This window comes from Gossypium arboreum, chromosome 10 (assembly GCF_025698485.1).
Source record: "Gossypium arboreum isolate Shixiya-1 chromosome 10, ASM2569848v2, whole genome shotgun sequence".
Taxonomy (NCBI): domain Eukaryota; kingdom Viridiplantae; phylum Streptophyta; class Magnoliopsida; order Malvales; family Malvaceae; genus Gossypium; species Gossypium arboreum.
Window position 1 is genome coordinate 44,906,328 of NC_069079.1, and position 25,307 is coordinate 44,931,634.

At 32.3% G+C, this 25,307-nt stretch overlaps 1 protein-coding gene across 2 annotated transcripts; it reads right to left on the reverse strand.

Annotated features, from left to right (window-relative positions):
• Positions 1-5,338: 5,338 nt before the first annotated feature.
• Positions 5,339-22,520, reverse strand: LOC108456732 (probable acyl-activating enzyme 16, chloroplastic). Of its 2 annotated transcripts, XM_017755357.2 has the most exons (19): positions 22,132-22,520; positions 20,848-21,039; positions 20,459-20,573; positions 19,454-19,541; positions 18,664-18,875; positions 18,157-18,275; positions 17,550-17,699; positions 17,273-17,340; positions 10,735-10,840; positions 9,597-9,755; positions 9,339-9,392; positions 9,175-9,255; positions 8,216-8,353; positions 7,475-7,634; positions 6,787-6,866; positions 6,526-6,671; positions 6,130-6,187; positions 5,893-6,036; positions 5,339-5,612 (listed from the first exon to the last, which is right to left on the reverse strand). In XM_017755357.2, exons 1-18 carry the CDS (start codon positions 22,384-22,386, stop codon positions 5,944-5,946), a joined length of 2,274 nt encoding a protein of 757 aa, XP_017610846.1. In that variant the 5' UTR covers positions 22,387-22,520; the 3' UTR covers positions 5,339-5,612; positions 5,893-5,943. The 2 variants fall into 2 exon arrangements, with proteins under 2 accessions (XP_017610846.1, XP_017610847.1); XM_017755358.2 differs by lacking the exon at positions 5,339-5,612 and having other exon boundaries at positions 6,000-6,036; positions 6,117-6,187; positions 22,132-22,514.
• Between the last annotated feature and the right edge of the window lie 2,787 nt (positions 22,521-25,307).

Here is a 25,307-nt window from a genome sequence, read left to right on the forward strand (position 1 = left end):
TTAATTTATTTGTAAAATATTGTAAATCAATTGTTAAATGTTTTTACTAACCTTAAAAGAGTTACTAAATACTATATACAAGCTAAAAATACTCCAATTCATATTGACGTCCTTTTAGGACAATCTGCAAGTGAAAAATGAAAGAAACCATAGTGGACCAATCTATTCCAAAGATAAAAATCCTTGTAAAAGGAAACAACAAACATATTGATGGTCATATTATGTAGGCATGTAATACCCTTACCCGTATTCATTGCACAAAAATAGGGTAAAAGGTATTACCGGAGTTTACGATTTTTATTTTTATTTTTATTTTTATTTTTATATTCAATATAGCCCCTTTATAAATATCTAACCTTCCCTGCAATATTAAATCGAGACCAATCCACATCAACCAAACCAATTCAACATATTTTCAAGATAAATTCATGCATATTTATAAGATAACATCATCACATACCCAAAACTAGGTTTGTTAACCATACTAATGGCTAACTTTACATTCATTTCATGTTAACATTTACTTTATTAGCTTATACATGCCATTGATGTCCAAAATAAAGTTTCTTTAAATACCGAAATCCTGAGGTTGATAGTGTGATGTGTCTCCGACCAAATCCGACCTCCGAGTTCTTAACACTACAAAACAGGGGAAAAGGAAACAGGGTAAGCACTTTGTGCTTAGTAAGCTCATGTAAAAAGAATTATACTTACCTAATATTTTCAATACAACAAAAAAAACATTCATATATCCATTCAATACATTATTACCCTAACATGCACAAACTCAACATTCAAGTTAGTACAATAATTTCGATGTACCAATAATATATACTATGATTGATGAGCTCATCAATACATGATTTCCATTTCCTTATATTTTTTTTTTCATATTTATCCCGTTGAATTTCTTGGAGTTTTCGATGGATTTTCAGGGGTACACTTTTAGTGTACATTTTCGGGTCCGTCAATTCATATTCATGTGCGCACATTTCTATTTCAGAGAGCACACTCCCACGAACCTCATCCTTATAGCGGGATTACAAGTCCAGGCTAAATCTCCTGTAATATAAACTCATAGAGTATTGTCGGGATTACCAGTCTAGGCTAAATCACTTGCAATGACAATTACTCTAATTAGTTTGGATCTGAATTACCAGTCCAGGCTAAATTCAGACCCTAATTCGGATTACCCGTCTGAGCTAAATCCATTTTCCACATATTCTTCGGGAGGGCTATATCAGGATAGGATCACCCGTCCGGGCTAGATATTTTTTACTGTCAATTCCTTTTCAGAGATCCATCGAAATTTCCTTTCATTCAACCGGGATTTCTTCCCCTTTTTATCAAATATATCAATGTTTCATAAATTTTCATACAATGAACTTTCAAATCATATTCACATCAATAACATACATTTCAAGCATTTAAGAATATAATTCAAGTTACATGAACTTACATTGATACTTGTTCGTGTACAAAAATCTACTAATGACGAACAAAAATCTACTAATCCTGAACTTTTTCCTTTCCTCGATCTAACTTCGTATTTGAATCTTCTGGATCTAAATAAATAAATTTAATTATCAATTTAATACATTTCATGTTCATATGCAACAATTTCTATCATTTCATTATTATTATTTATAGTTTATTCAAAGCTGTCTATTTGAATCATAGTCACTAAATTATTTATAACTCGAGCTACAGAACTCTAAATTAAGATCCATTAATTTTCCTTGAAACTAGACTCATATATCTTCTTACCATAAAATTTTCAGAATTTTTGGTTTATCCAATAAGTACATTTTATTCTATAAAGTCACCCCTATTCTGTTGTCTGATAGTTCTGACCCTTCTTCATTAAAAATTAATTATCTCTTCATACAGAATTCGGATGATGTTCCCATTTGTTTTTCTTGAAAATAGAATCATTCAGGATTCTAGGCATATAAATTTAAGCCCCTAATTATTTTTATTAAAGTTTTTATGATTTTTCAAAATCAAAACAGGGAAACTCGAATTCATTCTGACCTTGTCTCACAAAATTCATTATACAGATCCATTGCTTACACCGTTTCTTCTATGAGAAACTAGACTCAATAAGCTTTAATTTAATTTTTTTTTCATCTTCTAATTCGATTTCTACAATTTATGGTGATTTTTCAAAGTTAGTCTACTGCTGCTGTCCAATATTGTTTTAGTGCAAGCTGTTTATTACCATTTTTCCCTTAAGCTTTTAATAAATAACAATTTCATCCCTACTCAATTAGCCTTTAAATTGAGCTGATTTTTCTCAATTAACACTTTATTTTATCACCTTAAACTATTTTACAACCTTTAGGAATCAAAAATTCAGCAATAGACTTTAATTCCAAACAGTTTCACAATTAGGTCCTAAAAATCAATTTTTATTGAACTTACCTAATAAAATCATCTCATACACAAATTAAAGCTTTAATTTCATTCTATTTCATCATAAAATTATAACACTCAACCATGGGGACTTTAAATTTCATCCATGAAATCAAAAACTAATGAATTTAATAGTAGGACCTAGTTGTAAAAGTCTTAGAAACACAAAAATTACAAGAAAAAGGCAAGGATTAACTCACTTGGTGCAAAAATTATGGAATACCAGCTTAGAGAACCCTCCTATGGCGTTTTTAGCTACTGGAATTGAAGAGAAATCTAGATATTTCCTATTTTGTCCTAGTTTTATTTAGTTAATTTTGCAATATTCCAATTTTGCCCTTAATTTATCAATTTTCCTGCTGATTTCATGCCCTTGCCGTCCAGCCCAAATAAATTTTGGGTCTAATTTCCTTTTAAATCCTCTCTCATTAGACACTTAAGCTATTTAATCATCCCATCCACTTTTACACCTTTTACAATTTAGTCCTTTTCATTTAATTAACTATCCAAACATTAAAATTTCCTAACGAAATTTTAATACCACATTACTAATATTTCATAAATATTTATAAAATTATTTTCAACTCTGTTTTACGAGATAGAGGTCCCGATACCTTATTTTACCCAATTTCTTCAATAATTTCTTTTTCTTACTAACCACTAAATCGGTAAAATTTTTCTATCAATATTTTCATACGATTTTCCTATCATATCAATTTTCATGCAAAAATATTGAAATAAATTTCTCTTTAAATCGAATTTGTGGTTACGAAACCACTATTCCGATAACTTTGAATTTAGGCCATTACAAGGCAAGCACCCAAGAAGAGACTAAGGATATAACTAATCATAAACCCCAGAAGAAATTAAAAGTATTTAAAAATAGTGATAATGAAGAGAACTCAAAATGTTATTTCACTACAAGAAAAAAATGAAACTAGAAAAATATAGTTGTTAACAACATTTTTGCTTATAATACTACTGTCGAAATAACAATAGAAAATGAGGATCTTGAACTTATGTTGAGAAATGTAGAAATAGAGAATATACATCAACTGAAAAGCCACAATTCAAGCATAATTGAATGGCTTGCAAAAGTGAGGTTTTTTGGACATCTAGTTTAAACACCTAAATGTGCTAAACCTTTAGAATACAAATGGGTGTTTGTGCAAAATGAAATGATTGAAATGAAGTCATATGATATAAAACACAACTTGTAGCACAAGGGTTTTTACAAAATCTTGACATTAATTATGAAGTGACCACCACTTTCATGTGGTGGTTACAGTCATGTTTAAATATCTTAACATTTTGATAGTATGTAAATAACTCGATATACGTTTAATGGATGTTGTTACAAAATATTTATATGGCTCACTGGGTAGTGAAATTTATATGAAAATCCTTGAAGGATTTAAAATACTAATAGAACACAAAGTTCCCTAGGAAAATTACTCAATTAGATTAAAGAAATGTTTATAGATTAAAACAATCTAGTTATATGTGGTGCAATCATCTTATTGGATATTTGCTGACAAAAGGTTATACAAATGATGGTAAAAGTATCATGGAGGCCCCTGTACTAAGAGTCAAATTGTATTTTGCCCCATTTACTCAAAATATGACAAATTAGCCTCTATACATTAGATCAAAGAGCAAATTGATTCTTTTGTTAAAAATTTCATCCATTTATACTATTAAAAATTTGTGTAGTTGACGGGATAACCAAACAGTGACTTGTGGTGTGCTATGTGTATCTCATGTTAACATACATGGACTAGTTTTTAACAATAGAAATTGAAGAAAATTTTAACAAAAAAGATCAATTTGCTCTTTGATCTAATATAAGGACTAATTTACTCATTTTTTGAGTAAAAAAGACAAAAGGCAAACCAACTCCAAGTATAGGGGTCTGTATGATACTTTTACCTACAAATGATTTGATTTGCTCATGGTTTTATGAAAGGATCTAGATTAAAATTCATGATGATTTTTATTTATGTTGACGATTTAAATATTATTAGAACTCCCGTAGAGCTTCAAAATAAATTGTTGAAAAAGAATTTGAGATGAAATATCTTGAAAAAAATACGTTTTACTTTACCTTGTAGGTCGAACATTTAAAAGATGGGATTCACGTCCATTAGTCATCTTCTACAAAAAAGATCTTAAAATTTTTTTACATGGACAAAGAACATCCATTAAGTTTCTAGTGGTTGTAAGATCACACTACATGTGAATGAAAGCCTCTTTCATCCTAGTGAAAATGATGAACTCATTCGTCTTGAAATATCATATCTTAGTGTCATAAATGTTAATTATTTGCAAACAACACAAAACTTGTTTGCAGGTTTTAGTTCTTTTCGAATACATAAAAGTTAGAATATAATGAAACATATATCCATATATCTCAAATGAACAATTGGAATGAGATTACTTTCTTCCAATGGTTCGAAATCTTAACTAGTTGATTATGTAGATATTGAATATTTATTAAATCTACATGAAGGTCAATCGAAAATGAGATATAATTTAGTTGTAGAGGGAAAGATTTAGACTATCTTATACACCATAAAGAAATATGTATAGCTCAATTAAATGGAGGATATATATATATATATATATATATATACTTGTAAAATTAGAAAAGACTATCTTCATTGATTTTACTACTAGAGAAAAATTTATTTATTTATCTATTGTTATACAAAATTTACTTCTACATATAACCTCCAAGTCTTGAAAATAAAAAATACCCCAAACCTTTTAAATAAAAGAAGAAATACGTTTACGTACGTTCGAATCCACAATTTATTTATTACAAAAATAGCAATGTCTCTAATAAAAATTCGATTTAGATATTACGGAATCAACAAATAATCATACCATATATTAAGTACATTTCGCATAAACACCAGTCAGATTATTTAATAATTATAAGATGACAATACTAATTATAGGATGACAATTAATTTATTATTTTCATTATTTTTAGAAAGATACATTTAATACATCTTTCTTTCTGTAAAATCTCAGCTTTATCAGTCAACTAATTACAAATTTAACATTTCAGTAGTTCATCATCAATTTGTCTCCACCACAGATCACAAAGTGTGTACTATTTTGAAACCAAACACCCATTTCTCATTTCATCTTTATAATCCCCTTGCTATTTGCATCAATTTTGAGAATCCCGCCTAAACAGAACACAAAATGAAATCGATTAGACCCACAAAAGTCAAGTAATCAAATCTATGTTGCTCAATCGTGGGTGCAAGTGTCGAATAAGAACAAGTATCGGCACATGTATGTTTAATCTATGTTAAGTATTTCAATTTATTTGAAAGGTAATTTCCTCACACCCATATATATATATATATATATATATATCAAATATAGATGTAGACACAGGTACTTTGCGAAAAATGAAGAATACTAGAGTTCCCTAAAGATGCAGAATTGTTGGGGGGAACTTACATAAGAATGGTCATTGTAGTCTTCATGTATATCATATGTTGTAAAAGGAATTTACTTGTACAGATTGGCTATTTCCTCCTTGTATTTCGCTACAACTTGGTCTCTTCTTATTTTCATGGTTGGGGTCATTAAGCCGCTATCAATCTGCGACAAGGTTTTGGATTTATACTTAAAATCTAACATAATATATGCAGAATTGCAGATCAAGCACATTCATTTCTGACATGTAAGTCTAACCGTAAAAGGTTCATCCACAACAAGGATTGGTCCGACTTGAAATGAACACTCCGAGGTCCTGCATGTTAAGAATCAAGTCAGACAACAGCCTTCCACTCAAACCCCAACGGTTTTGTGATTTGGTCAGAGGGGCAAGTTGCATTGGTAATATTGGAATCTATATCTACGCAGCATGTCATCCAACTCTTCAATTTTTTTAAAGTATTTGCGTCCAACAAATTTGGACATAGTTACAATGATACAATCCTCTAAATATATAAAAAAAACTTATAAAAAGAAAAAAATAAAAAAAACTGAACGTATCATGTTGGACATATACTTGTATCCGACAAAATGACACCAGTAGAGGCTCTTAAATCCTGACAAAAAGATTTAAACTGAATTTGAAAAGGTTACCATTTGCTTAATTCTTCATATAGCAGGCTTGTCATTTTGTCCCTGCCAAGATCTACAGCATCTGGATCTACGATAGAGGATACTTTTGCAGCCTGAAGTACCTCATCTTTGTTTGGGACAATGATAGCTGCAAGGCGTCGTTGGTCCTGGAAGGAAGATGTCAATCAGCAATGACAAGTTCTAAATCAAGTCAAAATACCTAAATAAAAGAAATGCAAAAGCCACAAGCAAACTTCAGAGAAAGAAAGGTGTCCAACTTGCCTGCCCTACGACCACAATCTGTTGAATAAGACTGCTCCTCATGGCAGCTTCTTCAATCTCTAAAGGTTCAACATTTTCACCTATTTTCTCCAAAGAAATATTTTTAGTTAATAAAGGAAAGTACAGTGAACATGTGTGTAACAGAACTCAGAAAAAGAAAAGACTTCAAAGTACAGTTGCAGCATTGGAGTTCGACTTTGTTAACTTCCACAATGTGCTTATCACATAAAGATAAAAGACACAGCACAATCTCTCAACCTATAATCTCCATTAAAAAAACCCATGTCTGACCACATGAATTGAGCCTAGGTGACTTTAATCAGGTATGAAGGATATTGAAATCATGCCATATGCTAAGAAAAGATTTATATCGTTATAATCATATTGAAGGTCGAACTTGAGTATGAGATCGAGGCCCAAGCAGTTAAATCATGGAAAGATCTTTGTCAAAATTATAACTCTATAACTATAGGCTTATAGCAAAGAGATAAATGTGGTCTTACACTAAAAGTGAGAGAAGAGTGCATACAGAAAACCATTTGATACTCTTTAACCGAACTAACCTAAAATGATAAGCATATAGGACCTAAATGACCAAATCAAAACCACAAGGAGATGATTGTTTCACATTTCTAGTAGGAAGGTCGTGCATGCATTGTTATACAAGCTAAGTAGGATATAAGTATACCGGAAGAAAGAACAATGGTGTCCTTGGCACGTCCTTCAAGAACTATCACACCTCCACAACGACGACTTCGCCCGACCGAATGATGAGGTGCAATCCAACCTATATCACCAGTGTCTAGCCAACCATCTTCATCTAGAGCTTGCTTAGTAGCCAAAGGATTCTAATCCAAACCATAACAAAAATACGTCATCCTAGATGTGACAATAACTCATATGCAAGTCATATGACACTGATAAACAATGACAGTTTGATTTGGAATTCCTAGAACAGTATAAGTATTCTATTCTTATGAATTTTTTCCTTTTTAATCTGACAAAAAGGAGCCCTCTCATCCTGAGCAAGATGCAACTTTCCAGCCAGCCCTGCTTAGGATGCTGTCCAATATTGCTATTTTTTTTTTTTTTTCTGAAAACAATATTGGTTTTCATTATGCATAATAAGATTTATGCATGCTATTTAAGAGAAGCAACATTTGAGTACCTAATGCAATTGTTTAAACCCAAGCGACATGAACATTTGATCATAGTTTGGGTACTAAATATATAATTAACCCCATATATATATCTCACTCGTTCTGAATCACTATGGGCTAATGACTAAATTTCTAGATTTTTTTTCCTTCTCTGCGTGAAATATAACTAAAGCAGATAGTAATACTAAATCAGGCTGCATGCTGTAAAAGCTGCACAAGAAATATGTTTTCATTGGTTAAATCTTGACAAATTTTGAGTCACTGTTTACCTTATAGTAACCTTTCATCACCTGTGGCCCCCTAACCTTTACAATGCCTCTGGTGCCAGGCGGGAGAACCTCACCAGTTTTGGAATCTACAACTTTGAATTCAGTGTGTTGAATCGGATGCCCGATTGAACCAATAACCTTCAAAAGTCAAATCTAGAAGATTGTCACATAATGGAATACTCTCAAGAGGTACACTATTTAGACATAAAGAACAGTACATGAATAAGACAAAGATTACATGAAGACAACCTTAAAATTATGGTAAAATGTAAAATAGTGAGAAGAGTTTATGGTCAAAATGGTTGTTCAACTCAGTATAGAAAACGGTAAATGATGTGCAGAAGGTTTAGATACTTAGAATTTTGAAAGAGTTACACAGTTGAACTAAGTAAGATATATTTAACGTGTAACAACAATAAGACAACGACATAGATTAGTAAGTTAATGCAACTAGGCAATTCAACAATTATGTATTTAACAAGGTTTTGCAACCCTTCAGAAAATTGAGAAAGAGATGCTTACGAGGTTGCACCAGGAAAATCCAGGTTTTCGTTCTATTTCAAGAATATTATTCTAAATATGTTTTAGACATGAATGCTTCAAAAAAACAAAAATATGAAGAGTCAGAGAAACAAAACTTCAGATTATCCAATTAATTCCAGTGCAGCTAAAAAGAAAAAGTTCCAAACCGCTAAACTAAGACTTTAATCCAAAAGCACCCCCATAGATCCTTTTCTTTTGATCAAAATTGAGTGATTTACATTTGAAATGACCTCATACACATTTCTTAGACAATGCTATGGGTTTAGCAAAGTCGGTTGCTAGTGTGCAACTACTAATTCTCTTAGAGAACTTCTTTACATTGCTTATAAAAAACCACATGCAATATCACAGGTGGCATGGAATAAAGATAGTATCAATTAAAAATTATACCAGAAGAAAAGGTAGAGGTGCCTTACATTACAGTAAGGTCGTCGACAAGCAACGACAGGGGATGATTCTGTTAAACCATATCCATTCTGCACTGTTACACCAATTGCCTGCTTGTATTTGACTCCATAAATTAAGAGATAATGACTACTAATCTTTTGATTCGAAGAGTTAAAACGTATTAGCATCTAACCTCAAAAAACTTGTCCAGATGCATAGGCAAACTTCCACCCCCATTTACGCCAGCCTGGAGAATGATTGAAAATAGAATCAACAAAAACCTGAACAGATATACTGGAACTGAACAAACAACAATATAGATTCGTCAATTTTTTTTCTCCATCTTTCCTTTTTCTTATTCTTTTTTTAATAGCATATACAGATTCTAACTGGTTGATAAATAATTGAGAAGAAACTTTGATAACAAGTTTATATAGAGAATAGATCAAACCTTTGATATTCCAATAGAAGAGTGAATTTTTTGATAGACAAGCTTCTTTGCTAACACATGCAATGGCCACAATATTGCAGCAATAATTCTTGCCCATAAACAATCTAACATGGATGCAAGATATGAAGGTTGCTCCGTATTCCTTGTTAGGTATAGCCCCTGTTAATGAAGCAAAATCAAAACCCAAAATTGACCATAGACAAGTAACTGAAGAACATTAAAATCCAATGGGTTTTATAGTTAGAGCAGAAAAGGCATTCAGAAGAACTACATCCGTGCACTGAACCTCAGTAAATGTCACATCCAGTACATGATACAAATAGATGATAGTTCTGACTTTCTTTAGTCAGTTTGGTTGTTCCATAGGCTGTTAGACTAGTCACCATATGCTGATATAATACAAGTTGATCTCGATTGGATATGCGAAGACAAGAGACCAACTGGGTGACATCATCACAAAGACTCTAAATGGGACTCTACTTGAATATCTCTATAACATTTATGCTCCTGCTTTAGGGGGAGTGTTACGTAGATATATCGTGACACTAGGAATCAATAGCACATAACCTTCGGGATTGACTCTTAGCTGATTCTTAGGGATTTGATAGATTATTATTTTTAATTTATTACCTCTTGTAACCACTGTAACATGCATAAACAGGCTTGGTCTAAGAGAAATAAGAATGAACAATCTTCCTTACCATCCATGTTTTACTACAAAATAACTTTATTGAAAGACGATAATGCGTAAATAATAATTTTATTAAAAAGGGAGTGGTATTTAAGGGTCTGTTTGGTCTTACTTGAATATATGGCATTAGACCATTGAAAGAATTATGCATATCAGATTAAATGAGCACCTAGTTCCCACTTATCTCAAGTTTTAGGGTGTCTGAAGCCTTGGCTGAATATATCGCATCAGAGAACTGAAAGAATTATCGGTATCAAATTAAATGAGCATCTAAATCCCACTTATCTCAAGTTTTAGGGCTTCATAAAACACAACGAAAGCTATTAAAAAGTGACTCTGCATTAGAAGAAGATAAAGCATAAAAAAGGAATCTGCAGAATTTAACTTTAGTTTCATAAAGTTGTAAGAAGCTAGAAAACATGAGTAAGACTTGCTCAGTATTATCACCTCGTAAATTCTCTTGAATTCCATATATGCCAAGCTGACCCTTATGAATGAAACTGCAATTAATTTACGAATAGTGGAGCTTGTTGAAATCTGCTTTTGAATCCCACTGCAAGGTGATCCAAAAATAAAATAATTAAGGCTGCATTTAGAATCAAATGCTTTCCCTACCAAATAAGTTGAATTGAAGACTCTGTACAGTTGTATAATTATCATTTACGCTTTGTTTAATAAAGTGGAAAGAAAATTAGAAAGATAGTGATGAAATTAGAGATGCATACTCTAGTGTATTGAGGAAAAAACTCTCTCAAAATATGTATTTCTTACAAACAAGTACAACTATATATACATGTAGCATTGAATCAACTAAGGAAATAATATCTCTTAATTAGAATCTCTACACAAAATCAGTTGTAATCTCTAAAGATACTATTCAATGCTATCAAATAATCAAAGATTCTCAACACTCCCCCTCAAGTTGGTGCATAGATGTCTTGTATGCCTAACTTTAAAAGAAGATTATGACTTCGGATGCTAGATAAGATAGACTTAAGGCACCACTGGCTATTTTTTCCTTGATAAAATGACGATCTATTTTGATGTGCTTGGTTCTATCATGTTGTACTGGATTTTGAGCTATGCTGATAGCCGCCTTGTTGTCACAGTACAAGGTTGATCCTTTTTCATTCAACAAATTTAGCTTTTCCAATACCTTTTGCAGCCATAAAAACTCAAAAACACCTCGAGCCATGGCCCTATATTCAGCCTCTGCACTTGATCGAGCCAAAACACTTCGTTTCTTGTTCCTCCAAATGACTAAGTTTCCTCCCACAAGAATACAATATAAGTTTCCTCCCACAAGAATACAATAACCGTTGTAGACCTTCTGTCATCAAGAGAGCCAGCCCAATTTGCATCTATAAATACTTCTATCTTGAGATGACTACTTTTTGATAAGAGAATACATTTACCCGGTGTAAACTTCAAATAGCACGAAATTCGCAATACTGCCTACATATGAGCTTCGCAAGGACCATGCATAAATTGGCTTACCAAATTAACCGCATAGGCTATATCAGGTCGAGTATGAGCGAGATAAATCAAACATCCAACGAGTCTTTGATATCTCCCTTTATCCACTATTTCACAATCCCTACTTGTAATTTGTGATTACTCTCAATAACTGATTCTGCTGGTTTGCAAAATAACATGCCAGTCTTTATCAAAAGATCTAAGACATACTTTCTTTGGGAAATAAAAATTCTCTCTTTCGATCTAGTCACTTCTATTCTGAAGAAATATTGTAACTTTCTCAAGTCTTTGATTTCGAATTCCTAAGCCAATTGTTTCTTAAGTCGGGTCATTTCTTCCTTGTCATCTCTTGTCATAATTATATCATCAACATAAATTATAAGGAGAGTAATCTTACCCTTGTGATGTTTTATAAAGAGGGTATAATCAGCATTACTTTGTTGATAGCCAAACGACATCATGGTCTTACTAAATCTGTCAAACCAGGCTTTGGAAGATTGCTTTAATCCATATAGTGCCTTTTCCAATCTACATACCTTCCCTTTGGTATTTTTATCCTCGAATCCTAGAGGTAAGGGTGTTCAAACTTCGGTTAAAATCGAATTAAACAACCGAACCAAACTAATTAGGTTAATCGGTCGATTAACCGATCTAGTTCGGTCGTAGGTCGGTTAAAAGTTTTTTAGAATATCGGTTAATGGTTAATTCGGTTCGAAATTGGGTAATTAACCGAACTTCATAAATAATATTATATATTATATGTATTAGGCTATTACTAGTTCGGTTAATTCGGTTAATCTAGTCAAATGAACATGATAAATTTATTTATTTTATATGTTTTATACTTGTTTTAACCAAAAAAAAAAACATATAAATTTCAGGTAATTCGGTTAACCAGCTGAATTAACTGAAATATTTCGATTTGGTTAATTTTTTTTGAAAAAAATTGATTCGGTTAATTCGATTAATACTAGTTTAGTCCAGTTAACCAATCAGTTAACCGTTTGAACACTCCTACCTAGAGGAACTTTCATATACCCTTCTTCTTCCAGGTCTCCATGTAAGAAGAAATTCTTTACATTAAATTGTTGTAAGTCCTAGTCGAGATCCGTTGCACATGATAAAAGGATCCTAATTGTGTTCAATTTAGCAATTAGAGCAAATGTTTCTTGATAACCCACTCCATATGTCTGAGTGAATCCTTGCGCTACGAATCTGGCTTTGAGTCTTTCAATTGAACCATCAACCTTACAAACACCCATTTGTAGTCAACCATTTTCTGCCCCTTAAGAAGATTAACCAGTTCCTGCGTCTCATTTTTTGCTAAAGCCCTCATTTCTTCAATCATGGCCTTCTTCCATCTTGGATCAATGATAGCTTTTTTCCAATCCTATGGAACAGACATAAGAGAAAAAGACAAACCAAAAGCTCTATAGGATGGGGATAAGAAATCATAAGAGACAAAGTCAGAGATAAGATGTAAAGTGCAAGTTCTAACACCTCTTTGTCGGGCTATTGGTAATTCCAAATAAGTTGAAAATGGAAGTAAAGAAAACTCACAATGAAGAGTTAAGGAATAAAGCAGATTGTATGATGGCATATTCTTTCTTGGTTTTTCTAGTTTATGTCGTTAAATTAGGCCTATCCAACAACCGTCTACTAGTTTTCTCTTGAACCAAAGTCTCTACTGGAACTAAATTCTCCCTCGGAAGAGTAATAGAAGAAGATGTCATCTCTTCAATGTCAATAACCTCGCCCTGAAGAGATGGTTGTGATGAAGAAAAATAAGGTTCATACTCACGAAATATTACATCCATACTTACATAATACTTTCTAGATGGCGGATGATAACATTTGTAACCCTTCTATGTAGGAAAGTATCCAATGAAAACACATTTGATTACTTGAGGATCTAGTTTGCTCCCATGTCAAAGATGAATGAAGCAAACACAACCAAACACCTTCGGCGAAACTGGATAATCCGTCTTGCCCTTTAAGGTTTCAATGAGACTTTTAAAATCAAGGACCCGAAGAGGCATCCGATTAATAAGATAAGCCATAACCAAAATTGCATCCCCCCAATAAGGTTTTGGGAGAGTCATAGTGAATATAAATGATCTAGCAACCTCCAAAAAAATGCCAATTTTTTCTTTCGGAAACACCATTCTAGGCACTTGTACTTGGACAACTAGTCTAATGCAAAATCCTATATAATTCCAAATAATCATTAAATTTATACTCTGTTCCATTATCAGTTCGCAAAATCTTAACCTTAGCATCAAACTGAGTAGTAATAAATTTATGAAAAGAACGAAAACACGAGAAAACATCACTTTTGGACTGTAATAAAAATACCCATGTCATCCAGGTGCAACAGTCAATAAAAGTAACAAACCAACGATTACCAAATAAAGAAGTAAGGCGAGTAAGGCCCCAAACATCCAAATGAATAATCTCAAAAGGAACAGTACTTCTATTATTTTGCAAAGGATAATTGTTTCTTGTATGCTTAGCAAACTCATAGGCATCACAAACTAAAGAGTCTAACTAAGTTCTTGAAAATAAATTATGAAACATCTTGACAAGAACAATAAATTATGGATGTCCTAACCGTTTATGCCATTTAATTATCTCCCGGTTGACATCTTTAATGTCTCCAAATAATGCTTAAGACATACTGGACAATCGATCCAGAAGATATAAGTCATCACACAATCTATCACTGCCAATCGTCTTCCCTGTCTGGAGGTCCTGAAAGACACAGTGATCGGGAAAGAATTTAAGTTTACAATTTAAGGCTTTAGTGATAGTACTAACAAATAAAAGGTTAACCGGGAATTTAGAGACAGAGAGGATAGAGGATAATGTGATATAGGGAGTACAAACAACAGAACCTATTCTAGAGATGGAGGTAAATGAGCCATCAGCTAGTTGCACACTATCTTTATATGGACAAGTAGTATAGTTAAATAAGCTTTTCTTTGACCCTATCATATGTCTATTTGCACTGGAATCAATAATCCAAGAGTCAAAAGTAGATGGAGCACTTAAAACAATACCTAATTTCGCTTGATTAGACTTGGCAATCGAGGTAGAGTCCAATTGAGACAAGAGGTGTCGAATATGTTGAATCTCGTTCGAGGTAAAACTTCCAGCAAAAGTAGATTTATCCTCTGTTGTTACAGAGTCTGACAAATTTGCCTGAGGCTGAGAATTACCCCTTCGTTTTCCACCACGACCTCAAGTGGGGCGACCATTCAATTTCCAGCATTAATCTTTAGTGTGCCGAGACTTACCACATTAGTCACACATCAAATGATCCTTGGAAGACTTATCAGCCGATGGACCATCCTGGTTAATAATGAGGTCAGCTTTCTCTAAAGGTGGATTATAGAGTACGACGACATGACGACTCTCCTCCTGTTGTACATAGAAGTATGCCACATGGAGAGAAGGGAACGGAGTCTTGCCAAAAACTTGAACCCGAATCTGATCACACTCAGTATTCAACCTAGCCAAGAAATCAAAAACACGTTCATTTTCCACCATCTTCTAAAATTTTTCGGCATCCTTGGCACAATTCGCTTGAAAATCTTAATAATAATCAAGTTCTTGCCACAATCTACTTAATCCAACAAAATATTGAGAAATCATTAGCTCCTCCTGTTTTGTACCATGGACCTTATTATGAATCCCAAAAATTTGCGCATCATTCCTAGCACGAGAGTAGGTGAGAGCAGCGCATTCTAAATCTTTTACGTAATATCAAGCAGCAAATAGGTTTTGGAAATATATGGTTGCATGGAGTTGATAAGCTGTGCCATAATAAGAAAGTTTGTTGAATCCCAATGACTAAAGGTTGAATTAGTTAGTTCAAGTTTCAACGATTTACCGGTGATATATCCCTGCAAGCCACGAGCCTTGATAAATAAGTAAGACCTTGACCAAGTAAGGTAATTATGTCCATCAAGCTTCACAGGGCTAATTTGCAACGAGGGATTATCGGTTGGAATCACAAACTTCTCGTCTATAGACATAATGATGGGAGAAAACAACTAAATCCCAAAAAAATCTACTTGCACAATTAGAACAAAAAAAACACCAAATAGATCCCACACAAAAAAAAAAAAAACTTAGCCAAAACACACCACCACTTAAAGGAGAATAACCAAAAGAGAGCAAAGAGCACAGCGACAGCATCGGAAAAAACACGACGGCAGCAGGTGAAGTCCACGCGCAGCACGTGAAACAGAGCTGCAGAAGCTTGCGATGGCACGTAGGGCCCACGCACGGGTCTTCTAATCACCGGAGTCTAAGGTTTCGCCAACAAGTGGATGCCGACTCCAGTGGTAGGGCCGGTGAGAGAAAAAAAATAAGGCTAGGGTGAAAAGTACGAATTTTGTGTTTTTAGGGTTTTCGGAAAAAAAAATCAGAAAAAAAAATCTCAAAAATTAGATAAAATCTGATACCATGATAAAATTAGAGATGAATACTCTAATGTATTGAAGAAAAACTCTCAAAGTATATATTTCTAATAAATATATACAACTATATATACATGTAGCATCGAATCAATTAAGGATAAAAATCTGATAACATGATGAAATTAGAGATGAATACTCTAATGTATTGAGGAAAAATTCTCTCAATGTATGTATTTCTTACAAATATGTACAACTATATATACATGCAACATTGAATCAACTAAGGAAAGAATATCTCTTAATTAGAATCGCTAAAAAAAATCAGCTGTAATCTTTAAAGATACTATTCAATGCTATCAAATAATCAAAGATCCTCAATAGATAGAAATTTAAAGTAGAAAGATAGAAACATAAATTTTCTTTTCATAGGTGTACATAGCAAGAAAGATGGAAAAATAGAAAGAAAAAGTTCTGATCAAAAGATTAGAACAAATTTTTCGTAACTGTAGAAGAAAATGAATCAATCCTATGCAGTTCTATTCAGCTTCTTGCTGAATTAGAACAAATTTTTCATAAACTAGAGATGTGTTTTCAACAATCTTTAGAAGACAACGTATACCGGTCAACCAAGCTAGTTAAAGAAGAATTATTTAGTTGTGTAACTGAGTGCTATAAAACTGGCACCTTATACATTGTACATCATCAGAAGTTTTAAAAGCTAATGAGCGATTGCTTCTCAATGTCATAAAAATATGAGATAAAAAGCATCAAGGAAACTTTACGAGTACAATCTAAGCTCTACTCAAAAGATTACTTCTTTGAAAGAGTTCTCTTCACAAGATTGTAAAATAAGAAAAATTAAATTTGATTTTATAACATTAAAAAAAAGCATGCAATTTTTTTTCCACAAGATAATGATACCACGATAGAGTTTATCATATTCATGGTATATACTAGAAGGTTGAAACTAATGCAACACATGATATTTGCAGTGACAAATATGAATCAATGATTTCACAGAAAAGCATCCCAATTAACTTAGCCAGAGGTGATTAATCAACATTGAAGAAATCCGAATTACATACCGATAGAGTGTCTCATACACTAAAGGTACAGAAATCAGGTATTGTGGTTGATAATGTCTCAAATCATCCTACAAAGCAAAACCAAAATATGTAACCGACATATAAATAGGTAATGAACTAATAAACATACAATGCTGGGAACCATTATATAGTCCAAGCAGAAAAGGGTAGACACTAATATAACTGTTTTGTCATTCCCCCATTATTTAGAGTGAATTTAAAGAACTTTCATGTTTTTAACGCAAACCCATAATCATATACAACTAATTAACAATACCTTCAAATTTCTCACGGTTGTGTATACTTGCTCAATTCCATGTGTAAATGTGAAATACTCGCAAGCTCGCTCATACACGTGCCAAGTAGGAAGCATGCTTAGAAACCTATCCCCAGCTTCAGTGGGTACAACATCCCACAAATTTTCTATCTGGAAAAATAATTCAGACAGGAAATAATATTATATAGCAACTTAAATTAAACAAGATGTTACTTTCAATGAAAAGAAATGAAATAGTCGAATGCTCTCTACTGAAAGATAAGCCACAAATTCTCAGATTTTGGCATTTGGCATCATGGGCCAATCTAGTTTTCAAACAACCTGGACCTTGAAGACCCCTGGATCAACAGGTCAACCTAAGCTTGGAGGATAAAAATAAGTATGAAACAAGTTACAAAAAGTGAAATTTCATAAATCAATGGTTAACAACAGAACAATTTCATAGATACATCAGCCATTTTTCTGTATTAACTAATTCTTCCTTAATATGTACTAGCATACTAAATCAGATGATACAAAATGGTGCAGTACTTGATTGAAACTTTGTTCTTATGGTACTTTCCAAAGTAAATACCAAAAAGCTATATATTCAGTAGTAATCAGTTACCTGGTGTAATAAATTCTTATGTGTAAGCATAACGCCTTTCGGGTTACCAGTGGTTCCACTTGTATATACAATAGTAGCAATATCATCTGAGCCAATGATTTCATATTTGCAACCTTGTCCTGGGATCACATTTAGCCAATTGCTATAATTCTATCAAGGAAATTGGCAGATAAGCTTATAAGATATGCGATTCATATCATTGATAGTGTCCTTTTCCCCCTGTAACATGCTCCTAGTTTCATATCTATAACTGTTATATTCATTTTAATTATTAAACATCATAGTTATCAAGTGTCATCATGTACGAAGTGGATACTTACAACTGGATGAAATTTTAGGTAATAAGGATGAAGAACATGGTGGACGTAGATAGAAAAAGTAATGAATACAATTTACACGCTAGGCAACAAATAGTAGAACAACATGGAAAAGAATATGAAAAAACATTATCAAATATGAAGAAGTAAAATACATTATCCGAAACTTGAACATGGTTAATCAACTTACTAGCATCATGAGAATCAATATGAGCAACACGGCTCTCTCTTCCTAACTCTATGATCTCCTTATAACTGAATATAGGCACACTGTGTGTTTCACCACTGGAAAGGCATACTTTCTCCCCCCAAAGTAGAACAATAAATCTCATGGTTGCCTTGGAAGAAAATGTTCCGGCAAGACGATTGAAAAATTCAGGATTGTCAACAACAAGCCCAACACTGCCAAAACATGTAATATTAATCACAATGAAAGCAGAAAAGTTCAGAAAATGAAACACAACGAACCACTTATAACTTCAAAAAATAAGAACAAAAGATGATCAGAAGATAATAGATTTGTGTGATTTTGCTTATGTGCCAGTGTGTGTTATGCATACATGAGAAATGATTATTAACTGCTAATGAGAATAATTATTACTTCATTGAAACATCTTTTCTCACGATGATATGCAGATTATATTAAATTATCAAATTAACAGTAGAAAATCCTAATCATCGCCATTTAAGGGATAAATCCCACTGGAGGAAGGCTCCAAGAGACGTCCATGTAGATGTAAACTCAATGCAAATTGATACATGAGTGCCCGATAAACACGAGATAGGAAGTATGTGTAGGATGACATTGAAATGAAGCCTACTGCTAATTATATCCAATTTAAGCAAAACACAAAATTTCAGGACATCTTTTGATAAGATAACATGAAAATTAGAGAAGTGCACTTGAAACATGACAATTCAAGTTTACTTTTCTTAAAGAAAAACTGAAGTATTTTATAAAAGCACTTATGTAGTCAAACCTTTCGGAATGATTATATATATGTAAAAGCTCTTCCACAGCTGATCTTGACCCCCTGACAACATTAATTGCTCCCATTGCCATTATACCTTGGTCAATTAAAGCACCCAAATTATTCAAATTTCAGAAATTTAACTAGCAATAAGGTAAATAGTGAAAGATAAAAGAGTTCCTGCATACTGTACTCATAGCAGTTTAACAATATAATAATGAATAGCCTCACTACTTCCTTAACAAAAATAAAAAAGATTCAAATTGATGTCTATAGGAAAATCTTTTACCTCCCACAAGATAAAATCAGATCATAAAACCAGACACACGCCTTGAAGGTTATAACTTAAAGCATGCAAAACACACAAGAAAGTTCCAATTTTATTCAGTAAAAAAAACACTTAAGTGAACCTGGTATTTTAGTATAAAACAACACAGAACTGAATTTGGTGATGCTACAAGGCTCAAGCATAAGTCACCTAGTTCTAAAAATAGATAGCGCAAATTCATGGGGGCCAATAGGTTGTTTGGGTTTTGAATTGATTGGAAGTGGAATATCTACAAATGAAATAGAAGATGTATGGCCAGGTCTTAGTGAAAAAAGAAGGTACGAGAGCATAGCTGAATAAGCTTTAACAGATATGCATAATTATTGCTTGAATACAAATGCCCAGTTTATCCCCTTGATTCAATTGCACACGAACCAACATTATTCAATCTGTGTGCCAATCTGCTCTCACTTGTGATATAGCATATAATCTCTTCATCCTATATCATCTCTACAGCAACAGATTTATGTGCCTTTGATTCAAAGCAAATAAAGGAATCTATCTAAAGCAGAGTCCTGCTATCAAAAACATAAAATATTGAATCCTTTTAACATAATAATACAAGTATTTTAACCTAGCGATGAAATTATTAGATTATATATGCTGACAAAAGTACACAACCAAGGAGCCCTATTTCTTTAGCCTTGGACTTAAGCAGTTAATGGAAAATCACAAATTATACACACCTTGATCTGCAGCAAGCCATCGGCATGAATTATCAGCAAAAAGTGCAACCTTTTCTTCTGGGTTTACTCCAATAACCCTTAAACCTTCAGTGAAGTCCAATATTTCCTGCTCCAACTGCAGTATGGAAGGAGTTGAAAATAAGGCAATCGAAAAGATATAATGACTGCAAAACAGGAAACAATAGAATGGAAATTGGAAACTGGAAAAGCAACATTTTCTATTAACTAAAAATAAATTTTGAGATAATAAAACGAAAACAAATTATGAAAGAAATTAGTATTCAAATATTATTTTAACAAATTATGCAACGGGATTCTCTTTATCTATTTCAATATATACACTAATTAGTTCTTTAATAACTTGATATAGAAGAAAAGAAGTAAACTACCTGTTTATAAGTCATGGTAGAAGGTGGATCATGATATGGATCCACCACTGCTACTCGATCGCCATGCTTTTCTGCTGAAGACCTCCAAATGTCGGGGACTGCTTTCCATTCATCAGAGGCAAGTGCACCATTACTTGGCAGTGATGCTTTTTCTAGTAAAGGTGAACATCTTCTAATTTGGCCCTCCTGTGTCTAACAGATAAAAATAACATAGATAGATGGTAAGAACACCATCTAACTCCGTAGGAACAAGTATGAAAGACTAAAAAGTTCACAGCATATATTTTAAAAGCTTTAGAAAAAGGTATTTTGACATCCATTTAAAAAAATAAATAAACAAAATTAAATTGCAATAACATCAGCAAGCTCGGTTAAGTATAAGAGTATGGTACAGGATCTACATGAAATTGAAAATATTAAAGTTTCAAGGAGCAAATTTTAAATCAGGTAAAGCCGACAAGGTGCAGACCTATTGACAGCAATGATGCATAAAAATAGCCAATCCAAATTACAAGTGAATGCAATGGCATGATCTACATGGTGTTCCAGTAAAAATGAAATACTAAACCATCTATAATGGAATGCAAGCAATGCCCCTACTAACTAGGAACACTGCAGCATCAATATTGTAATACCTACAAGGAGAAGAAAATACTTGTTTTTCAACAGAGCAAGGCAAGAAAATCTTAAGATACTTTTTGGTAGTTACTTTTGGTAAAAGAACTTGAAGAAAAAAGCGAACTAAGAATTTGAGAAACAAAAATGAGAATTGTGGGAAACAAAATCCATGATTTTAATTCTATATTATTATTCCATATATTGGCAGTAGAGTTTTTGGACTGCAGAGGTGGTTTATATGAATATCTCATATGCAGAACAGTTATAGTAGATTTAGAGTTGGATTTTATTCATTTTAATGGATTAGAACTTTGATTTCTAATGCTAGTTTTTCATTTACCTTAAAAGGCTAATAAATAGTTAACGGGAAACCAATAAAAGGAAGACTTAATAACAAATAAAAGCCAGTAAGGACCATTTGACAGGCTGACACTCTCTCAAGGGGTGATGTCTAGGATTGGTGACTTTAGCTAAACTCAAGTTAAATCCAAACTCAGAAGCATGAAGTCCATTCAAACAGGATCCAAGAACAGAAGTGATTCAAACCAAAAAAACAAAGAGCCGAGCTGAACTGAATACATCCAAAACCATATGTTGACACAATTCTATATCATCTGCTATGATCCCAACAATAATTCAGTAAAAATTAAAAGAGTTATAGCGTACCTTGGATTCACAAAAAACTCGAGATTTAGATGGTGAGAAGACCGGGAAGCTGAGTTCAGGAAGCTTGGAGGCCAAAATTCTGGGGCTGTGTAACTTGGAAGGAGAGAAAAGAAAGTGAAGAGAGTGATTATAATAATCAAATGAAGAGGTGGAGGACAACAACGTTGCCATTCTCGTTTCACAAGAACAATAATAGCAATTCCAGGAGGCAGAAGAAGAAGGTGGTTTTATGGGATTTATCGAAGTTCCCAACATTTTTTGACATTTAAAAACTAAACGTACATAGAGAGACAGAGACCAAGAAAAGGCAAAAAAGTAATGGGGTTGCTGTCAGGATTGAAAGATGGGATCCCGTAGACGCCCAATGCTAAGCTTTTCTTTATTTTCCTGGAAAATGATTTTGTTTAAACAATTATATGTAAAATATTTTTTATTATTTCATAAATTTTCATAAAACTATTTTTAAAAATTTACTTTTAATAAAATAAATATAAATATATTTATTATAAAATATTATAGTAATATTTACTTTTTATCAGCAAAATTTATTTTATAGTAAATATCATATATAAACTCAATAGTAAATTAAAACTTAATTTAAATTATATATATAAGAGTGACAGTAATATATTAAAATTAGATTATATAATTAAAATATTTATATTTTATACTCTAAAAATTTATTATTAAATATTTATAAATTGTAAAATATATTTATTATTAAATATTTATATAAATATTTTAATAATATTTTAAGAATATTATTTAAAATTTATTAAATAATAAATTATACTAGATATATTAATAATTTATTATATTATCAAATATAAAAAAATTAGTTATGTATGTTTGGTGATATTGAATTTTATTTTTATATTTTAAAAATTAAAATAAAACTATTGTTTAGATAATAATATTATGGTTGGTTGAAATTAATTTTTATATAAAATAAAATTATTTATAAAATTATTTTTAAAAATATTTTTCTAAAGGATAAATTAATTTATGAAAAACATATTTTCTATATATTTTCTGTGCTAAACTATTTTATATAAAAAATATCTTTCATAAATTATTTTCTGCAAAACAAACGTACCCTAAATTTTTCTATCAAAACCAAAAATTAAAAAATGGAAATTTATTTATCATCATTGAGATAACATGTTGTAGAAACAAACAAATGAAAAAATTAAAAAGAAAATTGAGAAAGTGACTGTTCTAGAAACGTTATCCTAAAAATAGTATTTGTTTTATATGTAATTAAAATCTATAATGATAACAGGATATAGAATATTTAAAATTAAAAAAAAGTATTGGTATCATAATATGTAATTTCAAAATATTCTACAATAAAATTAGGCTTCTGTGGTTAAAATATTGTTTTCGTGGCTGCTTCCTTTTAATGGCCGAATCTTCGGATCCATCCTATTCGATAGTTTTCTAGCTTTTACCTATATTCAGCTGAGCCTAATTTTTACTTAATTTATTAGTTAGTAGTATAATTCTATTTAATTTAAATTATAAATTTATATTATTAATATAATGTTGATATATTATGTGAACAGAAGTGGAGAAAGAAGTGGTCGATTGTTTGGAATGTCTCCCGTAGAGAGAGTCTTTGAAATTTTATTATATAAGGGGTTAATTGGGTCAGATTATTTTTTTTATAATTATATATAACAATTTATCCCTCACTTTGTCGAGGAAAAGTTGTAAAGTGACTCTTCTGAGATAAGTTCACACGTGTGAAACGTTGATTTGTGACGTACTATATAAGTTCTAATTTGAAACTTTACTAAACAAATTTTGTTGTCCAATAGTGTGGTACAGGAGTCCAAATTGTATTGCAAAATAATGCGAACTGTATTTTCCGTAAATAAAGATTTGTTCCCCGCCTTGTTTAAGAAATTAACGAGCTTTAAAAACAACAATCATGATCATGAATAAGCAAATTGCTAGAAAATCAAGGGTCGCGATATTAAATAAGCGGACCATAAAAATCTCACCTGTGAACGTAGGTCAACGAGCTGTTAGAAAACCAAAGGTCGCGATATTAAATCAATGACTATAAAAATATCAGCCGTAAATGTAGGTCATGGAGCTATTAGAAAATTGAGGGTCGTGATCTTAAATCAGCGGACCGTAAAAATATCAACTGTGAATGTAAGTCAACAAGCTGTTAGAAAATCGAGGGTCGTGATCTTAAATCAACAGATCATAAAAATATCAGCTGTGAACATAGGTCAGCGAGCTATTAGAGAAAAATAGGTCGCGATCTTAAATCAGCGAACCATAAAAATATCAGCTGTGAACGTAGGTCAACGAGCTGTTAGAAAACCAAGGGTCGTGATCTTAAATCAATGGACCATAAAAGTATCAACTGTGAACGTAGGTTAGAAAGTTGTTAGAAAATCGAGGGTCGCGATCTTAAATCAGCAGACCCTAAAAATATCAGCTGTGAACGTAGGTCAGCGAGCTATTAGAAAACCGAGGGTCGCGATCTTAAATCAGCGGACCGTAAAAATATCAACTGGGAACGTAGGTCAGCGAGCTGTTAAAAAACCGATGGTCGCAATCTTAAATTAGGAGACCGTAAAAAAATCAGCTACGAACGTAGGTCATCGAGCTATTAGAAAGCCGATGGTCACGATCTTAAATCAATGAGCCGCAAAAATATCAGTTGCGAATGTAGGTCAGCGAGCTGTTAGAAAATCGATAGTCGTGATCTTAAATCAGTGGACCATAAAAATATCAACTGTGAATTTATGTCAGCGAGCTATTAGATAACTGTAACACCCCTATACCCGGCCCGATCGTATGGACCCAGTATAAGACTATTACATTTGGTGCCAAAATGGTTTTGGCTAGACACTATTTAATTTAAACATTTATACATAGTATTTTAACTTATTTAACCCAAAAATTATTAATATAAACATGTGGGGTCATTATTGGATATTAGATTATGTTTGGAAATTATTTTAACACTGTTTCTACTGAAAACAAGGGAAAAATATCTATACCAAAACAAAAGGTATCGATACCTTAGACTTAGGAAAAATATCTATACCACTATGCGAAATCAATACCAAAATGACATTCTGGAACTCTTGAAATTCAAATTTTGATGAAGGTATCGATACCTTAGACTTAGGTATCAATACCTAGCCTTCAAT